Raw genomic sequence first — 26,847 nt, forward strand, 5'->3', positions numbered from 1 at the left:
CCCAAAGTGCTGGGATTACAGGCGTGAGCCACCGTGCCCGGCCTTTTTAAATTTTTTTTTTTTTTAAGACAAGGCCTCTATCTGTTGCCCAAGTAGGAGTGCAGTGGCCCAATCATAGCTCACTGCAGCCTCGAACACCTGGGCTCAAGAGATCTTCCCCCTTAGCCTCGAAATTATCTAGGACTACAGGCGCGCACCACCACACCCGTCTAATTAACTTTTTTTTTTTTTTTTTTTTTTTTGAGACAGAGTCTGGCTCTGTCACCCAGGCTGGAGTGCAGTGGCGCAGTCTCGGCTCACTGCTACCTCTGCTCTGCCTCCCGGGTTCAAGCCATCCTCCTCTTTCCTCAGCCTTCAGAGCATCTGGGACTACAGACGTGCGCCACCACGCCAAGATAATTTTTGTATTTTTTTGTAGAGATGAGGTTTCATCATGTTGCCCAGGCTGGTCTTGAACTCCTGGGCTCAAGCAATCCGCCCACCTCAGCCTCCCCAAGTGCTGGGATTACAGGCGTGAGCCACCATGCTGGGCCTAATTAAGTCCATTTTAAAACCTTTCCATTGAGGTATAATTTACATACAAAAAAGTCATAGAAATTATGTGTACAGCTAAATGAATTTTTACCTGTGTACATATATTGTACACAGGTAAAAACCCACCAGATCAAGATATAGAACATTTCCAACAATGCCGAATAGGCCCAATTGTTTTTGTTTTCTATCAATGCAGAGGGAGGACTCCCTCCACCTGCCCCTGTAAACAGCCATGTAGAAATGTTTTGAGCTTTAAGTTCCATTTTAGCCTTATTTTCTCTCTGCTGTAGCCCCATGGAAGTAGCTTTGCATTATTAAAACCATATAATTTCATGTTCTGTGAGTTAAAAATTAAAAAAAAAAAAGAGGCTGGGCACTATGGCTCACACCTATAATCCCAACACTTTGGGAGGCCAAAGTGGGCGGATCACCTGAGGTCAGGAGTTCGAGACCAGCCTGGCCAACATGGTGAAACTCTGTCTCTACTAAAAATACAAAAATTAGCCAGGCATGGTGGTGTGCGCCTGTAATCCCAGCTCCTCGGGAGGCTTGAGGTGGGAAAATCGCTTGAACCCGGGAAGAGGTTGCAGTGAGCTGAGATCGTGCCACTGCACTCCAGCCTGGGCAACAGAGTGAGACACCATCTCAAAAAAAAAAAAAAAAAAAGAACCATACCCTTTCAGAACTGGAGACCTCAGGATGCTGAACATTTACTAGAGGAGGAGATGGAGAGGAAGGTGGCTTGCCCCAAATCACGCACAATACAGTCATTGAGTCAAGCCTAGAAGTTTCTGCTTTTTCCACTAATCCTCTTCTGCCTCTCTCCTTGGCTGTCCAATTCAGACAAGCTCCAGGTTTTCACTTGGGCCATATCTAATAATAGGAAGCTCACCTTGAATATACTTTTCTTTCTTTCTTTCTTTCTTTTGAAACAGGGTCTCACTCTGTCACCCAGGCTGGAGTGCAGTGATACGATCATGGCGCACTGCAGCCTCGACCTCCCAGGTTCAAACGATCCCTCCCACCTCAGCCTCTCGGGTAGCTTGGTGCACAGATGTGCACCACCACACCCAGCTAACTTTTAAAAATTATTTGTAAAGACAGGGTCTCCCTATCTTGCCCAGGCTGCTCTTAAACCCCTGGACTCAAGTGACCCTCCCTCCTTGGCCTCCCAAAATGCTGGGATTACAAGCACGAGCCACTGCACCCGGCCGACTATACTCTTGAGAGATCTGATTGACTATCTTTTCCCTATCTACTCCATCCCTGTTCTTAAGCGCTTCCCTCCTCCTCCCACGACTGTCTCTCTCATGAGAGAAGACAAATAGCCCCCTGTCTCCTTGGACAGGACACCCTGATCCAGTGCATCTGATTGGCTTCCTGCCAACTCAAACAAACAGTCTCCGGCAGAGGGAGAAGTAGATATAAATGGCTCCACAGCCTGGCCACTGCCTCCATTCCCAGGCTCATTTCTCCACAAATTTACTGCTCCTTTCTCCACAAATCACTTCTGAACTGTGGCTTGGAAGTCTCTGGTATGTAAATCCATAAAAGGCTGAGTTTGATGGGGAGGAAAGCCTAGAACTATTTGACAGATGCAAAAACAACCCAGTGAGGATAGAATGAGAAAGGAACAGACAGGAATACATATAATGAATAGCCAAACTGTGTTTAGTTTACTCAAGGTCACTTTCATTCTCAGTTTCCCCCCAGACGCTAAAATGGGAGTGGGGTGAGATGGCTGAGACAAGCTGGGGTCTCCTCACTGACCCAGCATCTCTGAGGAAGGGCTTTGTCAGTCCTATACCTACTGACCAGAGTGTGGTGGAGTGATTCCAGACAAGCACGGAGTCCCGACATCTCCTTCTCTAACACCCACACTCGCTTCCACCATCCAAGCAGGTTCAGCTGGCCAGTTTTCCTGACCCCTGGTGATGGCAAGCATGGCCCCAGTTTATGACTAGGATTGTTGTGTGAATGACTGGAAGGGCTGGCAAGATGACACTTTAGGGAGGACTTTAAAAGGCATGGCTCTCTCTGGTCTTTCTCTTTCCAACATTTTTTTAATAAATTTTTTTAACAGATGGGATCTCTAAAAATTTTTTTAAGAGATGGGATCTCTAAAAATTTTTTTTAAGAGATGGGATTTGGCTGGGCGCGGTGGCTAATGCCTGTAATCCCAGCACTTTGGGAGGCCGAGGCGGGCGGATCACAAGGTCATGAGTTCAAGACCAGCCTGGCCAGCATGGTGAAACCCTGTCTCTACTAAAAATACAAAAAGTTAGCCGGGCATGATGATGCGTGCCTGTAGTCCCAGCTACTTGGGAGGCTGAGGCAGGAGAATCACTTGAACCCAGGAGGCGGAGGTCACAGTGAGCTGAGATCGCACCACTGCACTCCAGCCTGGGCGATAGACCAAGATTCTGTCTGAAAAAAAAAAAAAAAAAAAGAGAGAGAGAGAGTGAGATGGGATCTGTCTCTGTGACCCAGAACTGCAGTACAGTGATGTGATCATTGCTCACTGCAGCCTCAAACTTCTGGGTTCAAGTGATTCTCCTGCCTCATCCTCCTGATTAGCTGGGAGGACAGGCGGGCACCCCCATGCCTGGCTTTCCAGCATTTCTCCAGGGCCAAAAGGCAGCAACATTGAACTCAGCCTGGTGCTTTATTTGGACGCTCTCCTAGACTCCACTCCTGGCCACATATAGAGGCCTGAAGTATGCAAGGCTTACTCCCCAGAGCGTGCAAGGTAGAACTCTGCAGTACAAACCTTTACAGCTGCTGGGCATAGGAGACCTTCTAGTAGAGGACAGGAGGCTTGGGTTCTAGTTACAGTTCTGCCACAGTGTCACCTTAGGTGACACAGGCCCAGGCTTCGCTGCTGGGCCTATTACTTCATCTGCACAATGGAAACTCAATTCTCTTTAAATTACTTTCTAAAGGGCCTCAGTCTGCAGAGACACAGGAGCAAATGATTGTATGAAGCTCCTGACTGTATGAAGTTCTCAGTCAAACAAAATAGTACCTCTTCTGCCCATCTCAGAGGTGGATAAGGATAAAGTGAAATAATGGAAAGCACAAGGAACAGTAAAAGGCAAATGTCAAGAAGCTGTTTGCAAAGTTACCAAGATGTAAAATTAGATTTTACTTATTAATAATCATGTCACTTGTCATTCTGTTTATAACGGTCAATTCACTGCTGATATTCAAGTGGACCGTTTAAACTGTATTTTTGCTCAACTATCCCTCCAAATAAACATCTCAAAATCTTGACTGTTTATTTTCTAAGCCCATCTTATTCTCCCAGGCCTCAAAGCTTGGTTTCTCAAATTGCTGGCTTGTCTTCTCATTCTGGCCAGTCTAAATGGGGTCTGGCTTCAGTTTGTATAGATTCTCACTCCCAATCTCATATTGGTCAAACAAACCCAGAAGTAAGATCTACACGTATTAATCAACCATTCTCAGACCAGGATTGGAATAATTTGAAAAAGTGAACTCTGGCTGGGTGCCATGTTCACACCTGTAATCCCAGCACTTTGGGAGGCTGAGGCGGGTGAATCACGAGGTCAGGAGATTGAGACCATCCTGGCCATCATGGTGAAATCCATCTCTACTAAAATTACAAAAATTAGCTGGGTGTGGTGGCGCGTGCCTGTGATCCCAGCTACTCAGGAGGCTGAGGCAGGAGAATCGCTTGAACCAGGGAGACGGAGGTTGCAGTGAGCTGAGATTGCACCACTGCACTCCAGCCTGGTGACAGAGTGAGACTCTGTCTCAAAAAAAAAAAAAGTGAACCCCAACTTATAGCTGTATGTTCTTTCACATGGGAGAAATAAACTCTATCACAGTATTATTATTCCCATTTTATAGACCAGAAAACTGATGTTCAGAAAGGGTTAGTAAGTTAGTAACTTGTTCAAGTTCATATACTTACTAAGTAACCCAGGTAGCCTATCTCTAAAGCTAGATGAGTTCTTCTTTGCTGTGAAAGAATAATTTCTTGAAACTTGGAAATGGTAAAATTGAGGGTTTTTTTTTTTTATATCACACTAGAGCATTTTTTCTTTTTTTTCTTTTTTTTCTTTTTTTGAGAAGGAATCTCACTCTGTCACCCAGGCTGAAGTGCAGTGGCATGATCTTGGCTCAATGCAACCTCTGCTTCCTGGGATCAAGTGATTCTCCTGTCTCAGCCTCCCAAGTAGCTAGGGTTACAGGCGTGAGCCACCACACCAAGCTAATTTTTTGTATTTTTAATAGAGACGGGGCTTCACCATGTTGGCCAGGCTGATCTCGAACTTCTGACCTCAAGTGATCTACCCGCCTTGGCCTCCCAAATTGTTGGGATTACAGACATGAGCCACCACACCTGGTCTAGAGCATTTTCTAATAAGCTTGCTTGACACTCATCTGACTCTCCCAGGGAATGTGACTTTGTTGTCACAGTACATTTGATAAATAATCTACAACTTACAAATGCACAGACATTTATAGTCCTGTTGGGTAAAGGCTAACCTGCAGAACTTGATACAATGATAGGGTTTTATTGCCCAATTGAGAAGTTAATCACAAAGGGGTTTTGGTTTTACTGTGCTAGAAAGTTAGCCAGTCCTATATCTAAATTATCAATCTAATTTTGACATTCTTTTCTTTTTTTTTTGAGACGGAGTCCCACTCTGTTGCCCAGACTGGAGTGCAGTGGTGTGATCTTGTCTCACTACAACCTCTGCCTCCCGGGTTCAAGCCATTCTCCCGCCTCGGCCTCCTGAGTAGCTGGGATTACAGGTGTGCACCACCACGCTCAGCTAATTTTTTTGTATTTTTAGTAGAGACAGGGTTTCGCCATGTCGGCCAGGCTGGTCTCGATCTCCTGACCTCACAATCCGCCTGCCTCGGCCTCCCAAAGTGCTGGGATTACAGGCGTGAGCCACCATGCCTGGCCTGACAATTCTTTTCTTATTGACTGTTTAAATTCCTGTTTCTCAAATCCTCCTCAAAGCAGCTCTTTTGTCTCCTTATTGGTTCTCTCATTAATGAGTTCAATAAAATGATGAATAACAAAAAAGTTTGAGAACTGTGTTTTTCCACTTCTCAACTTCCCTTTATTGAGGGCAACACACTAGCACCCTCCGCTTCCCTTTAATAATAAATCCACTGGCAGAATTACTGCAAGAGTTTTTAGGAAGCTGAAACTCTTGGAAGGGTAGGACCACTTTGTATCTCCAGCATGCAAGGAACCAGCTATGAACTCCAAGATGAAGTGGCCATTATCAGCAAGACTCCTCTGCAAGTCCTTCGCGTAGCTAAGGACAGCTTTAGTGTTTGCTGCTCCCGTGAGCCACCATTTCCTGCTCCTCAGTCCCACTAGCAACATCAAAGAGACTTTAGGTTCACCCATTTGTGCTTCCTCCGGGAAGCTTTCTTTAACAGAAGCAAGAAACAGGAGCCAGGAGCAGTGGCATGTGCTTGTGGTCCCAAATACTTGGGAGGCTGAGGCAGGAGAATTGCTTGAACCCAGGAGTTTAAAGCTGCAGTAAGCTATGATTTAGCCACTGCCCTCCACTCTGGAAGACAGAGTGGGACCACTCCTCCCTCCAAAAAAAATATCCAAACAAAAGGAAGAAGCAACTTAACAGCTTCACCTGGATATACCAGGCATTCAGAAAATGTTTACTGGCGGGCACGGTGGCTCACACCTGTAATCCTAGTACTTTGGAAGGCAGAAGCGGGTGGATCACCTGAGGTTGGGAGTTCAAGACCAGCCTGGCCAACATAGTGAAACCCCGTCTCTACTAAAAATACAAAAATTAGCTGAGCATGGTAGTGGGCACCTGTAATCCCAGCTACTGGGGAGGCAGAAGCAAGAAAATTGCTTGAACCCTGGAGGCGGAGCTTGAAGTGAGCTTGAAGTGAGATCATGCCACTGCACTCTGTCCTGGGCAACAGAACAAAACTCCGTCTCAAAAAAGCAAAACAAAACAAAAACCCAGAAGATATTTTCTGAATAAATAAATAAAATTGAAGTTTTCTTCCAATTTCTGCAAGTTTAACAAAAAGGCAGTATGGAGTAGGGGTTAAGTTCCACAGGCTCTGTTCCTTCTTTCCCTGTGCACAAAACAAACTTAACAAAAAAGTTCCATATCCTCTGGGTTGAAAGTCTAAGCATAAATCTCAGCCCTGTTACCTACTAACGAAGGAACATTAGATAACTACAGCATTGATAAGCAGAACAGTGCTTGGCTCATAGAAAGTAATCAATACATTTTAGGCATTATCACTGGTAGGGGAAGAAGTTTCAAAGGGAACAGAATCAATCAAAACACAGACAGCTACTGATTGATTGAAGGGATCACCTGTTTTTGTTTGTTTGTTTGTTTGTTTGTTTATTATTATACTTTAAGTTTTAGGGTTTTTTTTGTTTTTTTGTTTTTTGTTTTTGAAATAGAGTTTCGCTCTTGTTGCCCAGGCTGAAGTGCAATGGCGCGATCTCAGCTCACTGCAACCTCCACTTCCCAGGTTCAAGTGATTCTAGTGCCTCAGCCTCCCAAGTAGCTGGGATTACAGGCACGCATGACCACGCCTGGCTATTTTTTGTATTTTTAGTAGAGACAGGGTTTCCCCATGTTGGCCAGGCTGGTCTTGAACTGCTGACCTCAAGGGATCTGCCTGCCTCGGCCTCCCAAAGTGCTGGGATTACAGATGTGAGCCACTGCCCCTGGCCTTTTTTTTTTTTTTTAGGGTCTCACTCTGGCCCAGACTGGAGGGCAGTGGTGCGATCATAGCTCACTGCAGCCTCGACCTCTCTGATCCTCCCACCTTAGCCTCCTGAGTCTCTAGGATTACAGGCGTGTACCACCATGCCCAGCTGATTTTTGTATTTTTCTGTAGAGATGGGGATTCACCAGGTTGCCCAGGCTGCTCTCAAACTCCTAGGCTCAAGGGACCCGCCCACCTTGGCCTCCCAAAGTGCTGGGATTACAGGTGTGAGCCACCATGCTTGGCCACCTAATTTTTAAGAGGACATAAAATCCATACACACATGAAAGTCATGTTCCACTTATGATTTTTATGTTTGTTATGAAACAAAAGTAATATCATTACATATTGAAAAATAATTCAACCACTATCAAAGGAATAAAATGAAAAGTAAAATTTTCCTTTCCTTTTTTCTTTCTTTCTTCTCACCTCCCCCAGGAACAACTGAACCATTATTAGCCTTCTGCTGTATCTTTCCAGAAAAATATTTAAGAAGCTACAGGAAGGTAGATAAATGGAAACATACATCATACATATATTCTAACCTGAGATCATGATATACAAACCGTTTCCTACTTTTCTTTTTTTCTTTTTTTTTTTTTTTTTGAGACGGAGTTTTGCTCTTGTTGCCCAGGCTGGAGTGCAATGGCACGATCTCGGCTCACTGCAACCTCCGCCTTCCTGGTTCAAGCGATTCTCCTGCCTTAGCCTCCCGAGTAGCTGGGATTACAGTCTCCCGCCACCATGCCTGGCTAATTTTTTTGTATTTTTAGTAGACACGGGGTTTCTCCATGTTGGTCAAGCTGGTCTTGAACTCCTGGCCTCAGGTGATCCGTCTGCCTTGGCCTCCCAAAGTGCTGGGATTACAGGCGTAAGCCACCGCGCCTGGCCTCCTACTTTGCTTTTCCACCAAATAATATGATGTGAGCATTTGTCCTATCAGCACATGACATCAAATTCTCTCATTTTTCATGTCTGCATAGTATTTCAGTGGGTGGCTGTAGCATTATTTATTTGTTTGTTTGTTTTTGTTTTTTTGAGATGGAGTCTTGCTCTGTCACCAGGCTGAAGTGCAGTGGTGCGACCTCAGCTCATTGGAACCTCCACCTCCTGGGTTCAAGCGATTTCACTGCCTCAGCCTCCCAAGGACCTGGGATTACAGACACGTGCCACCACACCCAGCTAATTTTTTATATTTTAGTAGAGACGGGGTTTCACCATGTTGGTCAAGACGGTCTCCATCTTCTGACCTCATGATCCGCCCACCTCGACCTCCCAAAGTGCTGGGATTACAGGCGTGAGCCACTGCACCCAGCCTCTATTTGTTTTTTAACTTTTATTTTATGTTCAGGGGTACATGTGCAGGTTTGTTCTATAGGAAAATTGCATGTTGTGGGGGTTTGGTGTATAGATTATTTTGTCACCCAGGTAGTAAGCGTAGTACCTGATAGGTAGGTTTTCAATCCTCACCCTCCTCCCACCCTCCTCCCTCAAGTAGGCCTGGTGTCTATTGTTCCTTTATTTGTGTCCGTATGGAGCATAATTTATTTAATGAGATGCCTATTGATGGACATTTAGGTTGCTAAAGGTTGCAACAACTAGTTATCTGGAAAAAGAAAACAGCAGATCTATAACTGTCCTTAAACTAAAATCCAGAAGGCTCAAAAATATAAATGTAAAAATAAGGCCATCAAAATGCCAGGATGAATCATAGAATAATAATTTTTTAATTGGAAGACTACTTGGATTAATTTTTTACTGATTACACAATGATGCACTTAATTGTAGATAATTTAACAAACATAACAACATTAAAAAGTGAAAAGCCCCCTTAATCCTACCACATAGAGAAAATGACTTTTAATCTTTTGTTGTCTTTGCAATCTTTCAAGGCATTTATATACATTCATATAAGATGTGTATGAATATATTTAGTCATGATTGAAATGGTAACATGTAATAAGGCAGACAGCCAGCAGGTGGGGCAGGAAGGCTGTATCCCCAGTGCTGAGGGCCCCTGCAGCGTTCTGGGCGCTGCACCTGGCTCAGGTCCCGTGCATGTTTAGGGGATCACCAGGTGTCCATGGTGGAGGATGCTCAAAGATAAAGATGCTATAGCAGAGCCCTCAAAGCTCTGGGGGCATCCTTCAGACTCAGCGCTTCAGATCTCTGCTTTTCCTGTGTTCAGCTAAGCTCTTGTTCGAAGGGAGAATGAATAAGGCTGGGATTCCTTGGTGTTCTTACCATCACGGTCCTCCTTCCCAGCTCTATTCCCACTGGGGTTGGTGTTTTCTATACTGCCCCTTTCAGAAATTTTTCCACAGCATCTTTACTGATGTATCTGGAAATACGTCGTATGAAAAACATAAAAAAGCAACCCAAATGGATGTGTCTGCTACCTTGAAACCTGCACCCTCTAGGAGAACTCTAGAAGCACAGCAAGCACTGCAAAAGAAAGAGGGCGGGTGGATCACGAGGTCAAGAGTTCAAGATCAGCCTGGCCAAGATGGTGAAACCCCGTCTCTACTAAAAACACAAAAATTAGCCAAGTGTGGTGGTAGACACCTATAATCCCAGCTGCTCGGGAGGCTGAGGCAGAAGAATCACTTGAACCTGGGTAGCAGAGGTTGCAGTCAGCTAAGATCATGTCACTGCACTCCAGCCTGGGTGGCAGAGTGAGACTCTGTCTTTAAAAAAAAAAAAAAAAGTAAGGAAAGAAAGGAAGAAAGAAAGGAAAGAAAAGAAAAGAAAAGGGCCCTGCTATACCCTGCCTCCCTTCTTGGCATCCTTCACCTACACCATGACCAGCATTTACACACACTGAAGGTTTTAAAGGAGACAATGAGGCCAGGGAAAGGCAGAGACAAGACCCAGAGGGACAGGGATGCAGGTCAGAGACAGGGCTTCATCCAGATCGGAGAGAATGATGACACCAAGGGGCAGATGGCAATAGTGCTTTAAATAGAAATAAGTGTTCAGCTGAACCTGCACTAGATGGCATCAGAGAGCAGCAGTGATAGTGCTGAGAGCACGTCTCATTCCATCTCTCTCTGTGCTCTGTCGGCCCCTATTTGTAGGTAAGCACAAATCTGGGCAATATTACAGTGAGACTCAAATATGGTAATGTTTGTGAACATGATATTCTAAACTGTAAACCACCGTGTGAAAATTATTTTTAAATAGTAAAGTACTGTTGGCAAGGGATCATAATATCTTTATTATCATGAACTCAAAGGGTTAATGAAGTCAGAAAATTAGAACCTGCCTAGGCTAAGGATTGAATCCTGTGAGACACAGGCTCACCTTTTTTTTTTTTCCTCAACAGAAAGAAAAGTGAATAATATTCAAATAGGTAAGCATTGCCAGTATTTGCTATATAGATTTTTTTTTAAAAATCCCACACTCATTGCAACCACAAGATATTTTCTCTTTCCTCAGTCTCAGGGTTTACTGACAGAAAAAATAACTGGGAAGAAGTGGAGGAAGATAAATTGTGTACTAGTTTATGAATCATGGGGAGATGCTGGCTTGGCCTGACTTTTACAACACTATGTGTAGATTTAAACCCAGTATAGAAAAATAACACAGTGCCTTAACTTTTAGGATTCAATTCTGCTCCAGGAATTTAGAGAGGCATTCAAGGTTTGGTAGTCAGTCTCAGGGGCCACACATACTTCCTCCTGAAGGTCTTCCCCTGGGGCCAGTCATATGCACCTCACCTCTGCCCCACCTCCCTCAGCACTCAGGGGCTCTCATTTGTAACCATTTCTTTTTTTTTTTTGAGACAGAGTCTTGCTCTGTCACCCAGACTGGAGCGCAGTGTCACAATCTCGGCTCACTACAACCTCCACCTCCTGAGTTCAAGCGATTCCCCTGCCTCAGCCTCCCGAGTGGCTGGGATTACAGGTGCGTGCCACCATGCCTGGCTAATTTTTGTATTTTTAGTAGAGATGGGGTTTTGCCATGTTGGCCAGGCTGGTCTTGAACTCCTGACCTCAGGTCTTTCACCCACCTCGGCCTCCCAAAACCATTTGTTATTTTAAAATCACTTTCCTGAAAAAATAATACATTAATTGTAGACAATTTTAAATGAAGGGAAAATATCTTGTTAAAGAAAAAAATTATTCGATGACACTTGTCAAAGCATGGTAAGGCAGACTTTATTCAGGACCATTGTGACAGGTATAGGGACCATGACAATGGGATTTTGCAGTGAGGGAGAAAGAGAAATTGGGCTCAACTCTCAATACAGCATGGGAAGTATAACTGAGGAATTTATAACTGAGGTGCAGGGTGGGGGTTAGGAGATGGGAAATTATTATGAAAAAACACCAGGGGTAAAGGGGATTTGCATTAAAACCTTACAAGATTCTTGCCAAAGACAGGCTGAGGTAATCAGATATCACCTGATGGATGGTGAAGGATGAGGAACCTGATCAGATATCAAGGGTGATCAGGTATCAAGAGAAGGGGGCTTAGGCTGGGCGCGGTGTCTCACTCCTGTAATCCCAGCACTTTGGGAGGCCGAGGCAGGAGGAATGCTTGAGCCCAGGAGTTGGAGGCCAGTCTGGGCAACATGGTGAAACCCTGTCTCTACAAAAAATACAAAAATTAGCCAGGTATGGTGGGCCACTCCTGTGGCCCCAGCTACTTGGGAGGCTGAGGTGAGAGGATTGCTTGAGTCCAGGAGATTGAGGCTGCAGGGAGCCATGATCACGCCACTGCACTCCAGCCTGAGCAACACAGAAAAACTCTGTCAAAAAAAAAAAGTGGAGGGCTTCATGCTAAATTGACTTCACAGGATTCTTTCCTTTTTTTTTTTTTTTTTTTTTTTAGACAGAGTCTCACTCTGTCACCCAAGCTGAAGCACAGTGGCACAACCACAGCTCAGGCTCCAAGCGATTCTCCCACCTCAGCCTCCCAAGTAGCTGGGACTATGGGCGTGGGCCGCCACATTCAGTTAATTTTTAATTTTAATTTTTAATTTTTTTTTTGAGATGGAGTTTCGCTGTTTTGCCCAGGCTGGAGTGAAGTGGCGCAGTCTTGGCTCACTGCAACCTCCGCCTCCCGGGTTCAAGCGATTCTCCGGCCTCTGCCTCCTGAGTACCTGGGATTATAGGCGCCTGTCACCATGCTGGCTAAGACGGGATTTCGCCATGTTGGCCAGGCTGGTCTCGAACTCCTGACCTCGGGTGATCCACCCACCTTGGCCTCCCGAAGTGTTAGGATTACAGGCGTGAGCCACCATGCCCAGCCTAATTTTTATTTTTAGTAGAGACGATGTCTCACTATGTTGCCCAGGCTAGTCTCAAACTCCTGAGCTCAAGTGATCCTCCTGCCTTGGCCTCCCAAAATGCTGGGATTATAGGCTTGAGCCACCATGCCCGGCCAACACCATTTGTTGAAAAGACTATTCTTTCTCCATTGAACTGTTTTGGCACTCTTGTGCAAAATCAATTGCCCATAAGCGTATGGGTTTATTTCTGGATTCTCAATTCCATTACATTGATCTATATGTCTATCCTCTTTGAAAACCCCACAGTCTGTAGCTTTGTAGTAAGTTTTGAAATCAGGAAGTGTAAGTCCTACAACTTTCTTCCTTTTAAAGATTGTTATGGCTATTCTGGGCCCTTTGCTTTTTTTTTTTTTTTTTTTTTTTTTTTGAGACCAAGTCTCGCTCTGTAGCCCAGGCTGGAGTGCAGTGGCATGATCTCAGCTCACCACAAACTCTGCCTCCCGGGTTCAAGAGATTATCCTGCCCAGCCTCCAGAGTAGCTGGGATTACAGGTGCACACGACTGCACCTGGCTAATTTTTTGTATTTTTTTTTTTTTATTAGAGACAGGGTTTCACCATGTTGGCCAGGCTGGTCTTGAACTCCCAACCTCAGGTAATCTGACCATGTCGGCCTCGCAAAGTGCTAGGATTACAGGCGTGAGCCACCGTGCCCGGCCTACATTTCTATTCTTTTCTTTTCTCTCTCTCTCTTTTTTTTTATTTTTCAGACGGAGTCTCACCCTATCGTACAGGCTGGAGTGCAGTGGTGTGATCTCGGCTCACTGCAACCTCCACTTCCCAGGTTCAAGCGATCCTCGTGCCTCAGCCTCCCAAATAGCTGGTATTACAGATTCCTGCTACCACACCTGGTTAATTTTTGTAGTTTTAGTAGAGACGGGGTTTCACCATATTGGCCAGGCTGGTCTCGAACTCCTGACCTCAAATGATCCTCCCACCTCGGCCTCCCAAAGTGCTGGGATTACAGGTGTGAGCCACTGCTCCCAGCTGGTCCTTTGCATTTCTATATGACTTCTAGGATGGACTTGTTGATTTATGCAAAAAAAAAAAAAAAGCCAACTGGGATTTTTTATAGAGATTGTGTTGAATTTATAGATCAATTTGGAGAGTGCTGTCATCTTAACAATATTGTCTTCTATTCCATGAACACAGGGTATCTTTCCATTTATTTAGCTCTTCCTAGTTTCTTTCAATGAGGTTTTGTAGCTTCAATGTATAAAGCTTGCACATCTTTTGTTAAATGTATTCCTAAGTATTTTATTACTTTTGATCCTATTGCCTATGAATTTTTAACATAGATAGGTTCTTACTGTAGGTAACATTTTGTATCTTCTTTTTTCATTTCAATTATATCACAGACATGTACCCAAGCTATTAAGAATTCTTCGGCCGGGCACGGTGGCTCCGCCTTTAATCCCAGCACTTTGGGAGGCCAAGGCAGGCAGATCATGAGGTCAAGAGATCGAGACCATCCTGGCCAACATGGTGAAACCCCATCTCTACTAAAAATACAAAAATTAGCTGGGCGTGGTGGCGCGCACCTGTAGTCCCAGCTACTCAGGTGGCTGAGGCAGAATCGCTTGAACCCAGGAGGTGGAGGTTGCAGTGAACCAAGATCGTGCCACTGCACTCCAGCCTGGCGATAGAGACTCCGTCTCAAAAAAAAGAAAAAAAAAAAAGAATTCTTCAACATCATCGTTGAAGACTACACATTAGTCCATTGTATGTTTACACTGTAATTTATGTAGCCTTTCTCCTGTTGTGAGATATTTTGATTCTTTCCAATTTTTCCATTTTATAAATATTACTGTAATAAATATTTCTATGCATCTTGTTATCTGCATTTCAGGCCATTTCCTTATAAGTATTCATGTATTCTTTTTCTCTGATAATGGCCTTTGTTTCTACCCTTGTGAGGAGGTATGAGACCCCATTAAACTGCGAACTCCTTGAGACCCATTTCTCTTGTGATCCCTCATAGCCCCCAGGGACAGGCTGCAGCCTCAGTGACTTCTTCAAGAAGCTCCCAGGGGTCTCAGACTGGGTCAGATGCTTCTCATCTTATCCCCATAGCACTGGGTCCTGACCTTGCCATAACTCTTATTACTCAATGATATAAATGCCTGGTAACTAGTTTAAACCCCCACAAGATCGTGAGGCCTGACAGGACAAGAGATGGACCTTTTTATACCTCTAGCCCTTAGTATATAGGAGATCTTTAATAAATATTTATTGAATGAGTGAATCAGGCAGAACAGTGAGCTCAAAGACTTAGGCCAGACTAGGAATCTTGATTCAAAGATTTATGGCCATTAAGTTTTGGGAGTGGCTGGCAAAGTGCATCACACAAAAACTCTAAGTTGGAAAGGGTCCTTGAGGGTTACCTCTTCGGAATTTTAAAACTTCTTATATATTTCATATATATACATGTATATGTATATGTACATACATACACACATATATGAAATATTCTATATAACATACAATTTTGTATATAATACACACACACATATATTTTAGATAGAAGGGGTAGAAGAGATGGAGAGGTGGGGGTGGGTGGAAATTGAAGCCCTGTCTGTGGAATTTTCTCAGTGGCTGCAGGACACTGCAGCGAAACTCAAGTTTGCCCCGGCACAGTGGCATGCACCCTACTCCCAGCTACTTGGGAGGCTGAGGCAGGAGGATCATTTGAGCCCAGGAGTCCAAGGCCAGCCTGGGAAACACAGGGAAACCCCATCTCAAAAAAAAAAAAAAAGAAGTGTTCAAGGTCACACAATGAGTGGCAGAATGGGAAAAGGAGTCAGATGTCTCTCCTTCACAAAATGTTTCTCTGTTGAATCCATCTCTAACGAATGCCTTTGAAGCATCCCACATCCCTTCTGCAAGTGTCTAAAATTCCAGTAATTAAGATCGATCGTTTAAAGTATTGTCCCCATGTAGCATGTTTTGAAAGTAAAATTAATTTTATGGAAAAAATTATGGGGATGAATGGGTATGACATACAGAGAAATTATGACAAGGCTTTCCTGTGAAATGGCGATTTTTCTGTTTGGAAGTTTCTAGGGGGCGCTAAGTGAAAGGAAATACCGATATGGGGAGGCAGAAAAGGATACTTTTCTCGGGTTTTAGTTCTTGGGTGGCTCAGTGAGGCCAAGGAACAGCTTGCAGGGGTAGGGGCATGTGCAGTCCCTTTTGCTGTATCTTCTTTCCCTCCTTTGCTCAATACATCCTCATACCTACAGGGCAAGTCCAAACTCAGCCTGGCATGCATTCTGGGATCCTGCTTTTTTTTTTTTCTGGCTCGCTGCAACCTCCGCCCTCCCCTCACTCCCACAGCGGGCTGAAGGGATCCTCCCACCTCAGTAGCTGGGACCCACAGGCGTGCACCACCATGCCCGGCTTTTTTTTTTTTTTTTTTTTTTTTTGTATTTTTAGTCGGTGTCTCGCCATGTTGCCCAGGCTGGTCTTGAACTTCTGGGCTCAAGCTATCTGCCTGTCTTGGCCTCCCAAAGTGCTGGGATTACAGGCATGAGCCACCGCGTCTCACCCATCCTGTATCTTTCTCCAAGTTCCACTGGCATGTCCTCCATCTAATCCCACTCAAGGTCCCAAGTTTCCCAGGCTAAACTGGGTATTCCCCTAAATCAAGACCTGTGTCTTATGCGTCCTTGTATCTCCCAGTACCAAAGGGACAAGTTCTGGCACACAATGGTGAGTCAAAAAGTGTTTGATGAGGCCGGTCACGGTGGCTTACGCCTGTAATCCCAACACTTTGGGAAGCCGAGGTGTGCGTATCACTTAAGGCCAGGGGTTGGAGACCAGCCTGTACAACACGGCAAGACCCCTTCTCTACAAAAAAATACAAAAATTAGCCAGGCGTGGTGGTGCATGCCTGTGGTACCAGATACTCACGAGGCTGAGATGGGAGGATCACTTGAGCCCGGGAGGCGGAGGTTACAGTGAGTGAGTCGATATCGCGCCACTGCCCTCAAGTCTGGGCAACAGAGCGAGACCCTGTCTCAGAAAAAAAAAAAAAAAAAAAAAGTGCTTGATGAACCTATTGAGATGTCTAGTCTCTAGGCTTTCATAAATAACTGTTCCTGTGAAGGCTGAGTATTCATGAGTATTCAACCCTGAAAAATCAGGACACAGCTATCACCTACTCTGCCTCCACGAATTTCTCAGGCTACTCTCAATGCTTCCCTGGAGTTTTCCTTCCTCGTATTTGCGCCCGGGACTAGCTCAGTGTAGGACACATAGCCGTTCTTGGCATCCTGAGAGGGCCAGTTAGTACTGAAGTCCCTTGGCTGCTCAAGGATTGCAGGGATGAGGCAAGTGGAACAGCCTCGGAACCTCCGAAAATGGGCACGCTCCAGGTCCCAGTTTCTATGGCAACCATACTGGCTAATTGGGCTCCGCAATGGTTTCTCCTGGAAAGACCGTGATTTTGGTTCCCGCGGACGTCTCTATGGTTTCGACAGCCTAGAAGGAACAAAACGGCATTTCCGGGAAGATGGCGGCGCACAAGTCAGGTCCAGCACATGTTTCCGCGGAGCGGAGCCCGCAGTGACGGTAAGGGGCTCCCTTCCCCCGAACGGTGGTAGTCGGAGCCCGGGCTTATTAGCAAACGTGAGAGGAGCAGAGTATTTTTACCCAAGTGGCACTGGGGTAGGAGGGCTGGAATTTAGCCCTCAAGAGCAAGGAAGCCTAGGGAAAGGGCAGCCGGCTCTTTAGGACTACTGTAAGACGAGTGAACCTGGGGCCACTTCTGAAAACACAGATTGACTGTAGAGGGGACAGTGCCCAAAGTGTGATCACAGGTTTCAGAAAGACTGGGGCGCACAGCTTCTACCCAATTATCCACTGAAAATCCGGTAAAGCCATTCCTAACTATGCCATTCAGTTCAACAAATAACGACTGAATGTGTTCTTGAGTTCTGGCGCCGCGTTACGTGCTCTGGAGTTGCGGAATAAAGCGGGTCTCTTAACTTCCAGGGCATGTAGTTTTCAATTATTGCGACAAAGGTTAGGCTGTGTGTGGTCTTACAGGAGAAAGCACAAAGAGCTGTAAGAGACTGAAGAGTGTAGTGATGAAGAACATCAGTTTTTGGCCGGGCGCCTTGGCTCACGCCTGTAATCCCAACACTTTGGTAGGTCGAGTCAGGTGGATCACCAGAGGTCAGGAGTTGGAGACCAGCCCCTGGCCAATATGGGGAAACCCTATTTCTACTAAAAATACAAAAATTAGCCGGGCATGGTGGCATGAGCCTTGTAGTCCCAGCTACTCGGGAGGCTGAGACAGGAGAATCGCTTGAAGCTGGGAGGCGGAGGTTGCAGTGAGCCAAGATCGCACCACTGTACTCCAGACTGGGTGACAGAGTGAGACTCCGTATCAAAAAAGAAAAAAAAAGAAGAAAAAAAGAAAGAAAGAAAGACAGAGAACCACTTTGGAGTCAGGCAACTTGGGCTCATTCCACCTCCATCATGTAATTCCAGCTCCATCATTTACTAGCCATGTAACCTTAGGCAAGAAACCCAGGCCTTGTTTTCTTCATTTGTAAAATAAGAATAATATCTATCTCACAGGACTATCAAGACTAAATGAGTTAAGCCCACATATAGTGGCTCACGCCTGTAATCCCAGCATTTTGGAAAGCAGAGGTAGGCAGATAGCTTGAGCCCAGGAGTTAGAGACCAGCCTGGGCAACATGGCAAAACCCTGTCTGTACAAAAAAAAATACAAAAATTAGCCAGGCGTGGTGGCATGTGCCTGTGGTCCTAGCTACTTGGGAGGCTGAGGTGGGAGGATTGCTTGAGCCTGGAAGTTTGAGGCTGCAATGAGCCATGATCGTGCCACTGCACTCCACTCCATCCAGCCTGGGCGACAGAGCAACCCTGTCTCAAAAAAAAAAAAAAAAGGTTGACTGAGTTAATATGACAGTGTGGCAATATGTGTAATCCACCTGTTATGCATTAAGTGCTCAATAGGAGTGCCCTTCCTAAGTTGGACACTTTCAAAAGGGGAACTCCAGCCAGACTGAAATACTGCAGTGGTGTGGGAGAAGTGTGTAGCCCCCACACCAAGAGGACAGTGTAAATGCTGAAGCATAAGTACAGGATCCGGTCTCTACCGAGTACCATTATCGTATGACTTAGGTTAATAAGCACCTCATTAGCTTTGTGTTTACAAGGTAATATATTTTGGGAGATACTATGTAGTGGTACAGTACAGATTCTGCAGACAAGCTGCCTGGGCTTGAATTCTACATGTTACCTGTGTGACCTTGAAGTCACTTAACCTCTTTAGGCCTCACTTTACTCATTTGTAAAATAAGTTAATATTTCCCTGAATGGGCTGGGAAGATTAAATGAAATAATCTTTGTAAAGTCTTAGCACATCCTGGCATGTGGTGAGCACACCATAAATTTAGGTATCAGAATTGACACCATTCCTCCTTGACTTCTCTATATTCTGGTCTTTCTGTAGCCAGATAGGGAGCTCCCCAAAGACCAGGCCACCTCCTTCCTCTGTCTCTGGCTCAGGAAGGAGAATTCTTTTTTCTTTCTTTTTAATTTTTTATTTTTTCTAGAGGCAGGGTTTCACTATGTTGCCCACACTGGTCTGGAACTCCTGGGCTCAAGTGATTCTTCTACCTTGGCCTTCCAAAGTGCTGGGATTACAAATGTGAACCACTGCGCCTGGCCGCTTTATTCTTTTTATGAGAGAGGGTCTTGCTATACTGCCCAGGCTGGACTCAAGCAATCCCGCCTCAGCCTCCCGTGTAGCTGGGACTACAGGTGTGTGCCACTGCACCCAACTAGCAGAGAATTCTTAACAAGCAGTCAGGATGGAACTGATGGCTGTTTGGGCACTTTCTACTTTCTTCTTAAAAGGATGATATCACCTCTTCTTCTCTGGTGAGAGTCTGAGGATAGAGACTTTTTTCTCACCATGAATGTCACCCCAGAGGTCAAGAGTCGTGGGATGAAGTTTGCTGAGGAGCAGCTGCTAAAGCATGGATGGACTCAAGGTGATCCCCATGGGGCCTCTTCCACATCCCCCAGCTCCCTGCCTACCATCTGCCCAGGGGAAAGGCATCATCCTGGATTACCCACCCCCCATGTAGTCCATTTAATTAAAGGAGGAAAACCTAGTTTAAAGGGAAATTTGCAGAAGAAAATTTCTAACTTTCCCAGAAAAGGGAAGAAAGGAAGAAATTTGACAGTGGATAATGAAGAAGTGGTGGTTGGGAGGACTAGGGGAGGGAAAAAGAGATATGGGCTCTCTACCAAAGAATTTGAAGGAAGAGATAGTTCAGGCTCACACAAAGGCAGGGGACTATATGGAGTGGTACTAGAAAGAAGTGCGCTAGGAGGTCTTCTGAGAGGTACAGAGTATACCCCAATGTCAGGTGTGTGGAATGGCAAGAGGCCTGTGTGGGGGGTGCCTTGTGAGGTCTCACAGCAGGCAGGAGAATAAGCCAAATCGCTCACTGTCCTCTGCAGGCAAAGGCCTTGGCCGGAAGGAGAATGGTATCACCCAGGCTCTCAGGGTGACACTGAAGCAAGACACTCATGGGGTAAGACTGGGTGGACTGAGGAAGGTTAGCATGTGTGGGAGAGGGGACCCTTGAGGGCAGGTGAGGCAGGCACTCAGAGCTCATATTTATTCCCCTGGCAGGTAGGACATGACCCTGCCAAGGAGTTCACAAACCACTGGTGGAATGAGCTCTTCAACAAGACTGCGGCCAACTTGGTAGTGGAAACTGGGCAGGTATGAGCTCTTGATAGATGGGCACATGAAACAGAGGGCCTGGGACCTGTGGCGTAGGCAGTCATGATATGTCACCCATTCACTGGTACTGATAATTCTCTACAGGATGGAGTACAGATAAGGAGCCTTTCTAAGGAGACCACCCGTTATAATCATCCCAAGCCCAACTTGCTGTATCAGAAGTTTGTGAAGGTATTAGAGGCTGTGGGTAACGGAGTCCATCCTTTTTCTCTTCCCTGGTTTCCCTGGGGCCTGAACAGTTGCCTTGTATGCCTTATCAATTCTCAGGACTTTCCTAACATAGTGGGATCCTGTGACCAGCCTTGCTGTTGCTTACTTAGACTGCCCAGACCCTCAGCAGGAATTGAGATCTTCAGGTTCCGTGGATCCTGCCATCTGTTAAGGGAGCAGCAATAGGGCGTGGGAGGTAGGGTACAGTCTCTTAAGTCAGGAGCTGCCAAATTTTGGGGAGGCCAGAAGACATCTAATTCAAAGGACTTAGAAGCCAGAGGAGACCTGAGAGATTATCTGGACCATCCCTGCTTTGCAGATGTGGCTAAAAGGGTGAAAAGTGGTTTGCTGAAGAGCCCACAGCTGGCTAGTAATGGCAAACAGGACTGGAACCCAGGACTTCAGGCCTCCACTTTCTACTGTACCAATAGGAGGAAGCTAACATGTAATGGTCATTATGTGCTAAGGGCTATACATGTTACCTAGCAAATCTTTCCCATTTCTCTACATCTCTGTTACCATCTACTACCCCACTTTGGGCCATCATCATCTCTTGCCTAATTTCTTTCTCCAGCAGCCTCCTAAGAACACCTGTAGTCTCACTCCCCACCCCAACCTCTGTGGAGGATGGACTTCTCCACAAAGCATCCAGTGTTCTCTCTAAAACATAAATGTCATCATGTCACTGGGTCTTGTTTGACCTAGGATGACAGAATCCAGATTTATCGGACTGGCTTATATGGCTCTGCATGCCTGTTCCTGCCATCTCCAGCCTCATCTCTTCACTTTTCTCCAGGACCACTACTTTAGCCTAACCATTAGCATAACAGATTCCAATCTGTTTCTTTTCTTTGAAGGTACGACACTCTTCCATCTTCAGGTTATTGCACATGTTGCTCCCTCTGCTTGGGACATTCTTCTCCCTTTCCCCCTTTACCTTCTGAGTTTCTCTTATCCTCCAGAGCTCAGCTTATACATCAGTTACTTTTAGAAGCCATTCTCTGAAGTCTGAGTTGAGTACCCTTCCTCTATCACAGGCAACACTTCCATCATAATTGCCTATGTAGATTCCATCTGGGCTGGGCCCATCTCATTCTTATTCCACTCTGAATCCCCAACTCCTTGGCCCATAGTAGACTCTCAATTAATCTGATTAAATGAAGGTACTGTGAACAGGTACTATGGTCAGGGTGGAGCGGGGCATCTTTACTGTCAGTCACTGGCACTTGTCCACTGTGAAGACCTGATGAACCAGAGCATTTCCTCTTCTTGTTCTGCTCACCAGCCAGCTGTGGGCCAGAGAGGCCAAAGCTGCTGCACATCCCAGCAGCAGCAGCCCATCTCCTATCCAAGTTCGAGTATGCAGGATGGCACACCTCCCTGTGGCTCCTCAAGGAGCAATGGTGGGGGCTGGCAAACCACTGCCTGGAGCTATAAATTCTTAGGGGGCTTCCACAAGGGAATAGTGATGGTGATGGTGTTGAGAAGGCCTTATCTACCCCCATGACCCCTCCTAGATGGCTACATTGACTTCAGGTGGAGAGAAGCCAAACAAAGACTTGGAGAGCTGCAGTGATGACGACAACCAGGGGCCCAAGTCCCCAAAGATGTGAGACTTCATTTTAGCTCTTGGGGAACGTGGGAAGAGATGTCCTCAGATGGCAAGAGAAAGGGCTAAATCTAATGCTTGACTGGGGGCTTCTTGGGGGTGGGTGGAACTGTGTTGTACTAATCTTTGTATCCCTAGTACCTCAGAAAGTGCCAGGTCCTGAACAAGAACTCAGTGTTGAAGGAATGTTTTAGAAGGAGGAGAGGTCCAGCCTTTCCACCAGGTCTGTTTGTAACTGCTGATCTCCCCTAACAGTCTGACTGATGAGATGCTGCTCCAAGCCTGTGAGGGGCGAACAGCACACAAGTAAGTAGTGGTCAGCTCCTTGAGCTCCCTTTTCTCCCCACCTTTGATCATGGCCTGTGCCACCTCTTGGTTCTTTTTACCCCAGGGAAATGATTCCTATTACCTACCCATCTATTGCCTGAAGATAGGCAGCTCCCCACTCCTACCCTCCACCAACTTTCCCTGCAGGCTTAAGGACTAGGCCCATTTCCCCCGATACCCTCGCTTTGACTTGGACCCTGTCTGTTTCAGGGCTGCCCGTCTTGGGATCACAATGAAGGCCAAGCTTGCTCGCCTGGAGGCCCAGGAGCAGGCCTTCCTGGCTCGTCTCAAAGGCCAGGACCCTGGGGCCCCTCAACTGCAGTCAGAGAGCAAGCCCCCCAAAAAAAAGAAAAAGAAAAGGAGGCAGAAAGAGGAGGAAGAAGCTACAGCATCTGAAAGGAATGATGCAGATGAGAAGCACCCAGAACATGCTGAGCAGAACATCAGAAAAAGCAAGAAGAAGAAAAGGCGACATCAAGAAGGAAAGGTCTCAGATGAAAGAGAGGGTACAACTAAAGGGAATGAGAAGGAGGATGCTGCAGGAACAAGTGGGCTTGGGGAATTGAATAGCAGAGAGCAAACCAATCAGTCCCTCAGGAAAGGGAAGAAAAAGAAGAGGTGGCACCATGAAGAGGAGAAGATGGGGGTCTTGGAGGAAGGAGGAAAAGGCAAGGAGGCTGCAGGCAGTGTCAGGACAGAGGAGGTAGAGAGCAGGGCATATGCTGACCCATGCAGCCGAAGAAAGAAGAGGCAGCAACGGGAGGAGGAGGACTTGAACCTAGAAGATGGAGGTGAGGAAACTGTTTTAGGTGGTGGAACCAGGGAAGCAGAGAGCAGAGCATGCAGTGATGGAAGAAGCAGGAAAAGCAAGAAGAAAAGACAGCAGCATCAAGAGGAGGAGGACATCTTGGATGTAAGGGATGGGAAGGATGGCGGGGCTAGGGAAGCAGAGAGCAGAGCACACACTGGCTCAAGCAGCAGAGGTAAGAGGAAGAGGCAGCAGCATCCCAAGAAGGAAAGAGCTGGAGTCAGCACTGTCCAGAAAGCCAAAAAGAAACAGAAGAAGAGAGACTAAAGGTCTGGTAAAGGTAGGGCTCAATTGATTGATTTTCAGGAGTTGAAGCCTCAAAGACCAGGGTTGATGCAGGTCTGCAGGTCTTCTGCACCCCCCTCAATGAGGAGTCCCTCCCAGAAAGGAAACTGATCTCTGGGACGTCAGCTGCTGAGAGGAGCAAGCGGTAGTACCATCCCTTAGTTGAGGGAGTCAGCACAGTCCCTTCTGCAGCTTCTAACCCAGGACCATGAACTCAGGTGCCTAGAGAAGCCAGGCAGCTAAAGGACAAGGAATGCTGGGGGCTGTGGGAACAGGAATGCAGATACCCTTTGAAGGAGCATTCCTGCTAAAAGAAGCTGAAAATGTAGACCTATGTGAAGTGCTCTGATTTCTAAATATTGTGAAGGTTAAGAAAAACATAAATTTAGGTCTATGGGCTAGATTTAGCCCACAGTTGCCAGTTTCTAGCGCTACCAAATGAATGAATAAACATGAGCTTGCGCTCCTAGCCTAGAGATAAATCCTGACTGGCATCTCTGTTCCCAGCCTGGGAAGGTCCTGAATACAAATTAGAAGATATTCCTTGGAGGCCTTTGAAGAAATTCCTTCGGTTAACCTCTTTGTAGTCTTGCTACACTGATAAGTAGAAGTAGCTCCCTGTCTGTGTCCCAAATGAATAAGAATTGTGTAAAGGACAGCACAACTCACTTGGCATCTAACAGTCCATTTTCATTGTTTCCAAATACCATAGCAACCTCTTGCCCTTTGTGTTACCCCTAGAGAGATGGCACCCAATCCCCAGGGTTGCTTTCTGACTTCCACCATTCACTGACTTTTATTGCCAGAGGAGCTCCCAGGAATCCACAGTTCTGGAAGAGAGGGGCTCTAAGTCTTTATTGGGAAGAATACCCACCCACCTTCCCTCACTGCAGACGATAGACACACTCGGTGTCAGGGTAGGGTGGCAGGTTCAGCTGGTACTTCTTTTCCAGAGCAGGTGGCACAAAACGACCCCCCAGGTAATGGTAGCGACCGGTAAACTGGGTTGCAGATTTTTTGGGGGCTGTGAGGGAGATGAGCAAGTCTGGCTGGATCCCTCCAGCATTTCCCTTCTCCACGTCCCATCCTGAAAAGAGGGTGGTGTTCAGGAAGAGGCCAGATGCCTCGTCCCCTTCTACACCTTAGTTTACCCTAGTCCCAGAGGAGTGGGAAGTCCCCTCAGTTCCCACCTGAGGAACTCTCGTCCAACGAGCTCCACGTACCCTTGGGCCGTGGTCTCTTCATGGGGCCAACATGTAAAGGGGACTTCTGAACACTGTTCCCCAGCCCTGATGGGGGTCCAGAAAGCTGTGTTCTGCCCCTCTAGACTAAAATTATTTTAGACCTGGTGTGGGCAAAAGTCAGGAGGGTAGGGCCCCAATCTCCCCCACCCCACCTTCTGGATCCCAGCACCTGAGGGAATGTCGATGCTGGCAATGGGCACAGTGAGTCCCTTCAGGACACTCAGGATGCTGTGGAACGGTTCCCGAACATCGCCCTTGAAGCTGAAGCCAAAGATGGCATCCACCACCAGCTCATACAGTTCATCAATCGTCATGGGCTGTGGTGGAGCAGGAAAAGGATGTCAGAGCCAGCAGCTGCACAAACAGCCTTAACTGGAGAGGGCTGTCCTCTGCACCTGCAGACCATTCTCAGAGGCACAAGTATTGTGTTTCATTCAGAGGGCAGCCTGAGGCCTAGAGAAAGTGTGAGTTGGTCACTGATTCAGGCCAAACTTAGACCAGACAGTTTTTGTTCTCGGTGCCTGCCTGCCTGCCCGCCACTGGGGAGGCTACAGGCTGAGATAGCCTGAGACGAGTCAGGAGAGCCGGATTCTGGTTTCAGCTCTGCCATGATACAATTTAGTGACTTTAAGCAAACCACTTCTCTGCACCTCAGTATCTTCATCTGTAAAATGGGTTAAGGAAAAAAATTACCCAATTTCCCATCCCTTAATCCATGCATCTGCAGGAAGGGTTTCAGATAGGGCAGCCACTCCGGCCCCTGAGGGGTAGATCATGTGTTTACTGCATGCTAGGGCAAGAGGATCTGACTACAGAGTGGAAGGAGGGACCAGGGAGATGAAAGGGCAAGGAAGCTTTAGAGAAGGTGGTGTGTGGGACTCATGGAGCACACTTTATGAAGGAGGAGAAGACTCTTGCACACTTATTCGAATACCATCCTTTAGGCACCTTCCGTACCAGGCACTAAAATGAGCTCAGCCTGGAAACACGAAGGAAGAGCAGAGCACAGGCAGTGGTTACTGTAGGATGGAGGTATTCAACTGGAGCCACCTACCTCTGCGGGCATTTCCCCAAGGAAAGGGATGTCCATTTTCTGACACTGGGTCACCAATGCAGTGAAGAGGGGCTTGTTAGGCCTTTTGGGGTAATAGATGGTTGGCTCGTAGCCCTAGGAAGAAAGTGGTAATTCAACCCCAGATCCCAGAGCCCTCACGCCCTCCTCCCCCACAGCCCCTCCCCACATACTCACAAAGAGTTTGAGGTGTCGAGCACAGACCAGACCATCTCCTCCATTATTCCCCGGGCCACAGATGACCAGGACAGTAGGGGGGCTCCTGGACATGGACGTGGGGGGATATGCCTGAAGGCAGAGTTAAGGGTGGTTCGGCGGGGTTTCAGGCGGTAATATTGGCCCAGCTGTCTCTCCCACCTCTTTGTGCCTAGGCCAGGGGGCTGGGACAGTGACTCCTCCCTGGCTGCTCCCAAAGGTCGAGAGTTGTGCCACTGACCTTGGCGATGGCTGTAGCACAGCTCAGCCCGGCCAGTTCCATAAGTTGGTCCACGCTGAACTGGTATTCGTTAAATAGCTCCTGGTCCACGGCCTGGGCCTCCTCCTGGCTGAGGAAAACCCGCGGCCTGAGTCCCGCCCCTCGTGTTCTCTGTCGCGCAGGTGGCCCGGCCGTCCCAGGCCCCGCCCCGGGGCAGAGCAGGCCACCCGAGACCCGTGCCTACCTCAGGTACTTCACCACCGTGCTCGCCATGACCTCTGAGTCCCAGCGGCCACCCGAGTTCAGCCGCTGCGGTCCCCACCAGGTGGGTCCCGAGCGACAGGCGACGGTCTGGCTTTTGATCCGCGGCAGGCGCGAGCCCGCAACCAGCAGCCCGAGGCCCAGCAGCGCCCGCAGCCTGGACATCCAGCTCGCAGAACGCGCGCCCCCGGCCCGGCCCGGCCCGACCCCGGCGCATGTGCGGCGCTCGCCCCGCCCCCG

General features: G+C 47.0%; 2 protein-coding genes across 6 annotated transcripts; one reads left to right on the forward strand and one right to left on the reverse strand.

The window, feature by feature from the left end:
• Positions 1-11,428: 11,428 nt before the first annotated feature.
• On the reverse strand, positions 11,429-26,847 carry NAXE (NAD(P)HX epimerase). Of its 5 annotated transcripts, none has more exons than XM_055113106.1 (7): positions 26,591-26,839; positions 26,368-26,472; positions 26,109-26,219; positions 25,914-26,027; positions 25,029-25,176; positions 24,494-24,702; positions 11,429-11,880 (listed from the first exon to the last, which is right to left on the reverse strand). In XM_055113106.1, exons 1-6 carry the CDS (start codon positions 26,822-26,824, stop codon positions 24,500-24,502), a joined length of 915 nt encoding a protein of 304 aa, XP_054969081.1. In that variant the 5' UTR covers positions 26,825-26,839; the 3' UTR covers positions 11,429-11,880; positions 24,494-24,499. The 5 variants fall into 5 exon arrangements, with proteins under 5 accessions (XP_054969081.1, XP_054969083.1, XP_003821095.2 ...); XM_055113108.2 differs by lacking the exon at positions 11,429-11,880 and adding an exon at positions 12,919-16,595; XM_003821047.5 differs by lacking the exon at positions 11,429-11,880 and having other exon boundaries at positions 24,444-24,702; positions 26,368-26,476; positions 26,591-26,847.
• On the forward strand, positions 16,606-23,579 carry LOC100972613 (G patch domain-containing protein 4). Its single transcript, XM_003821048.6, is given in 9 exon segments — positions 16,606-17,153; positions 19,476-19,612; positions 20,088-20,161; positions 20,263-20,355; positions 20,461-20,547; positions 22,104-22,195; positions 22,451-22,501; positions 22,733-23,324; positions 23,327-23,579. Coding segments are annotated over 8 exon segments (1,113 nt in total). The 5' UTR covers positions 16,606-17,153; positions 19,476-19,533; the 3' UTR covers positions 23,372-23,579.

Source organism: Pan paniscus, chromosome 1 (assembly GCF_029289425.2).
Source record: "Pan paniscus chromosome 1, NHGRI_mPanPan1-v2.0_pri, whole genome shotgun sequence".
In the NCBI taxonomy this organism is placed as follows: Eukaryota; Metazoa; Chordata; class Mammalia; order Primates; family Hominidae; genus Pan; species Pan paniscus.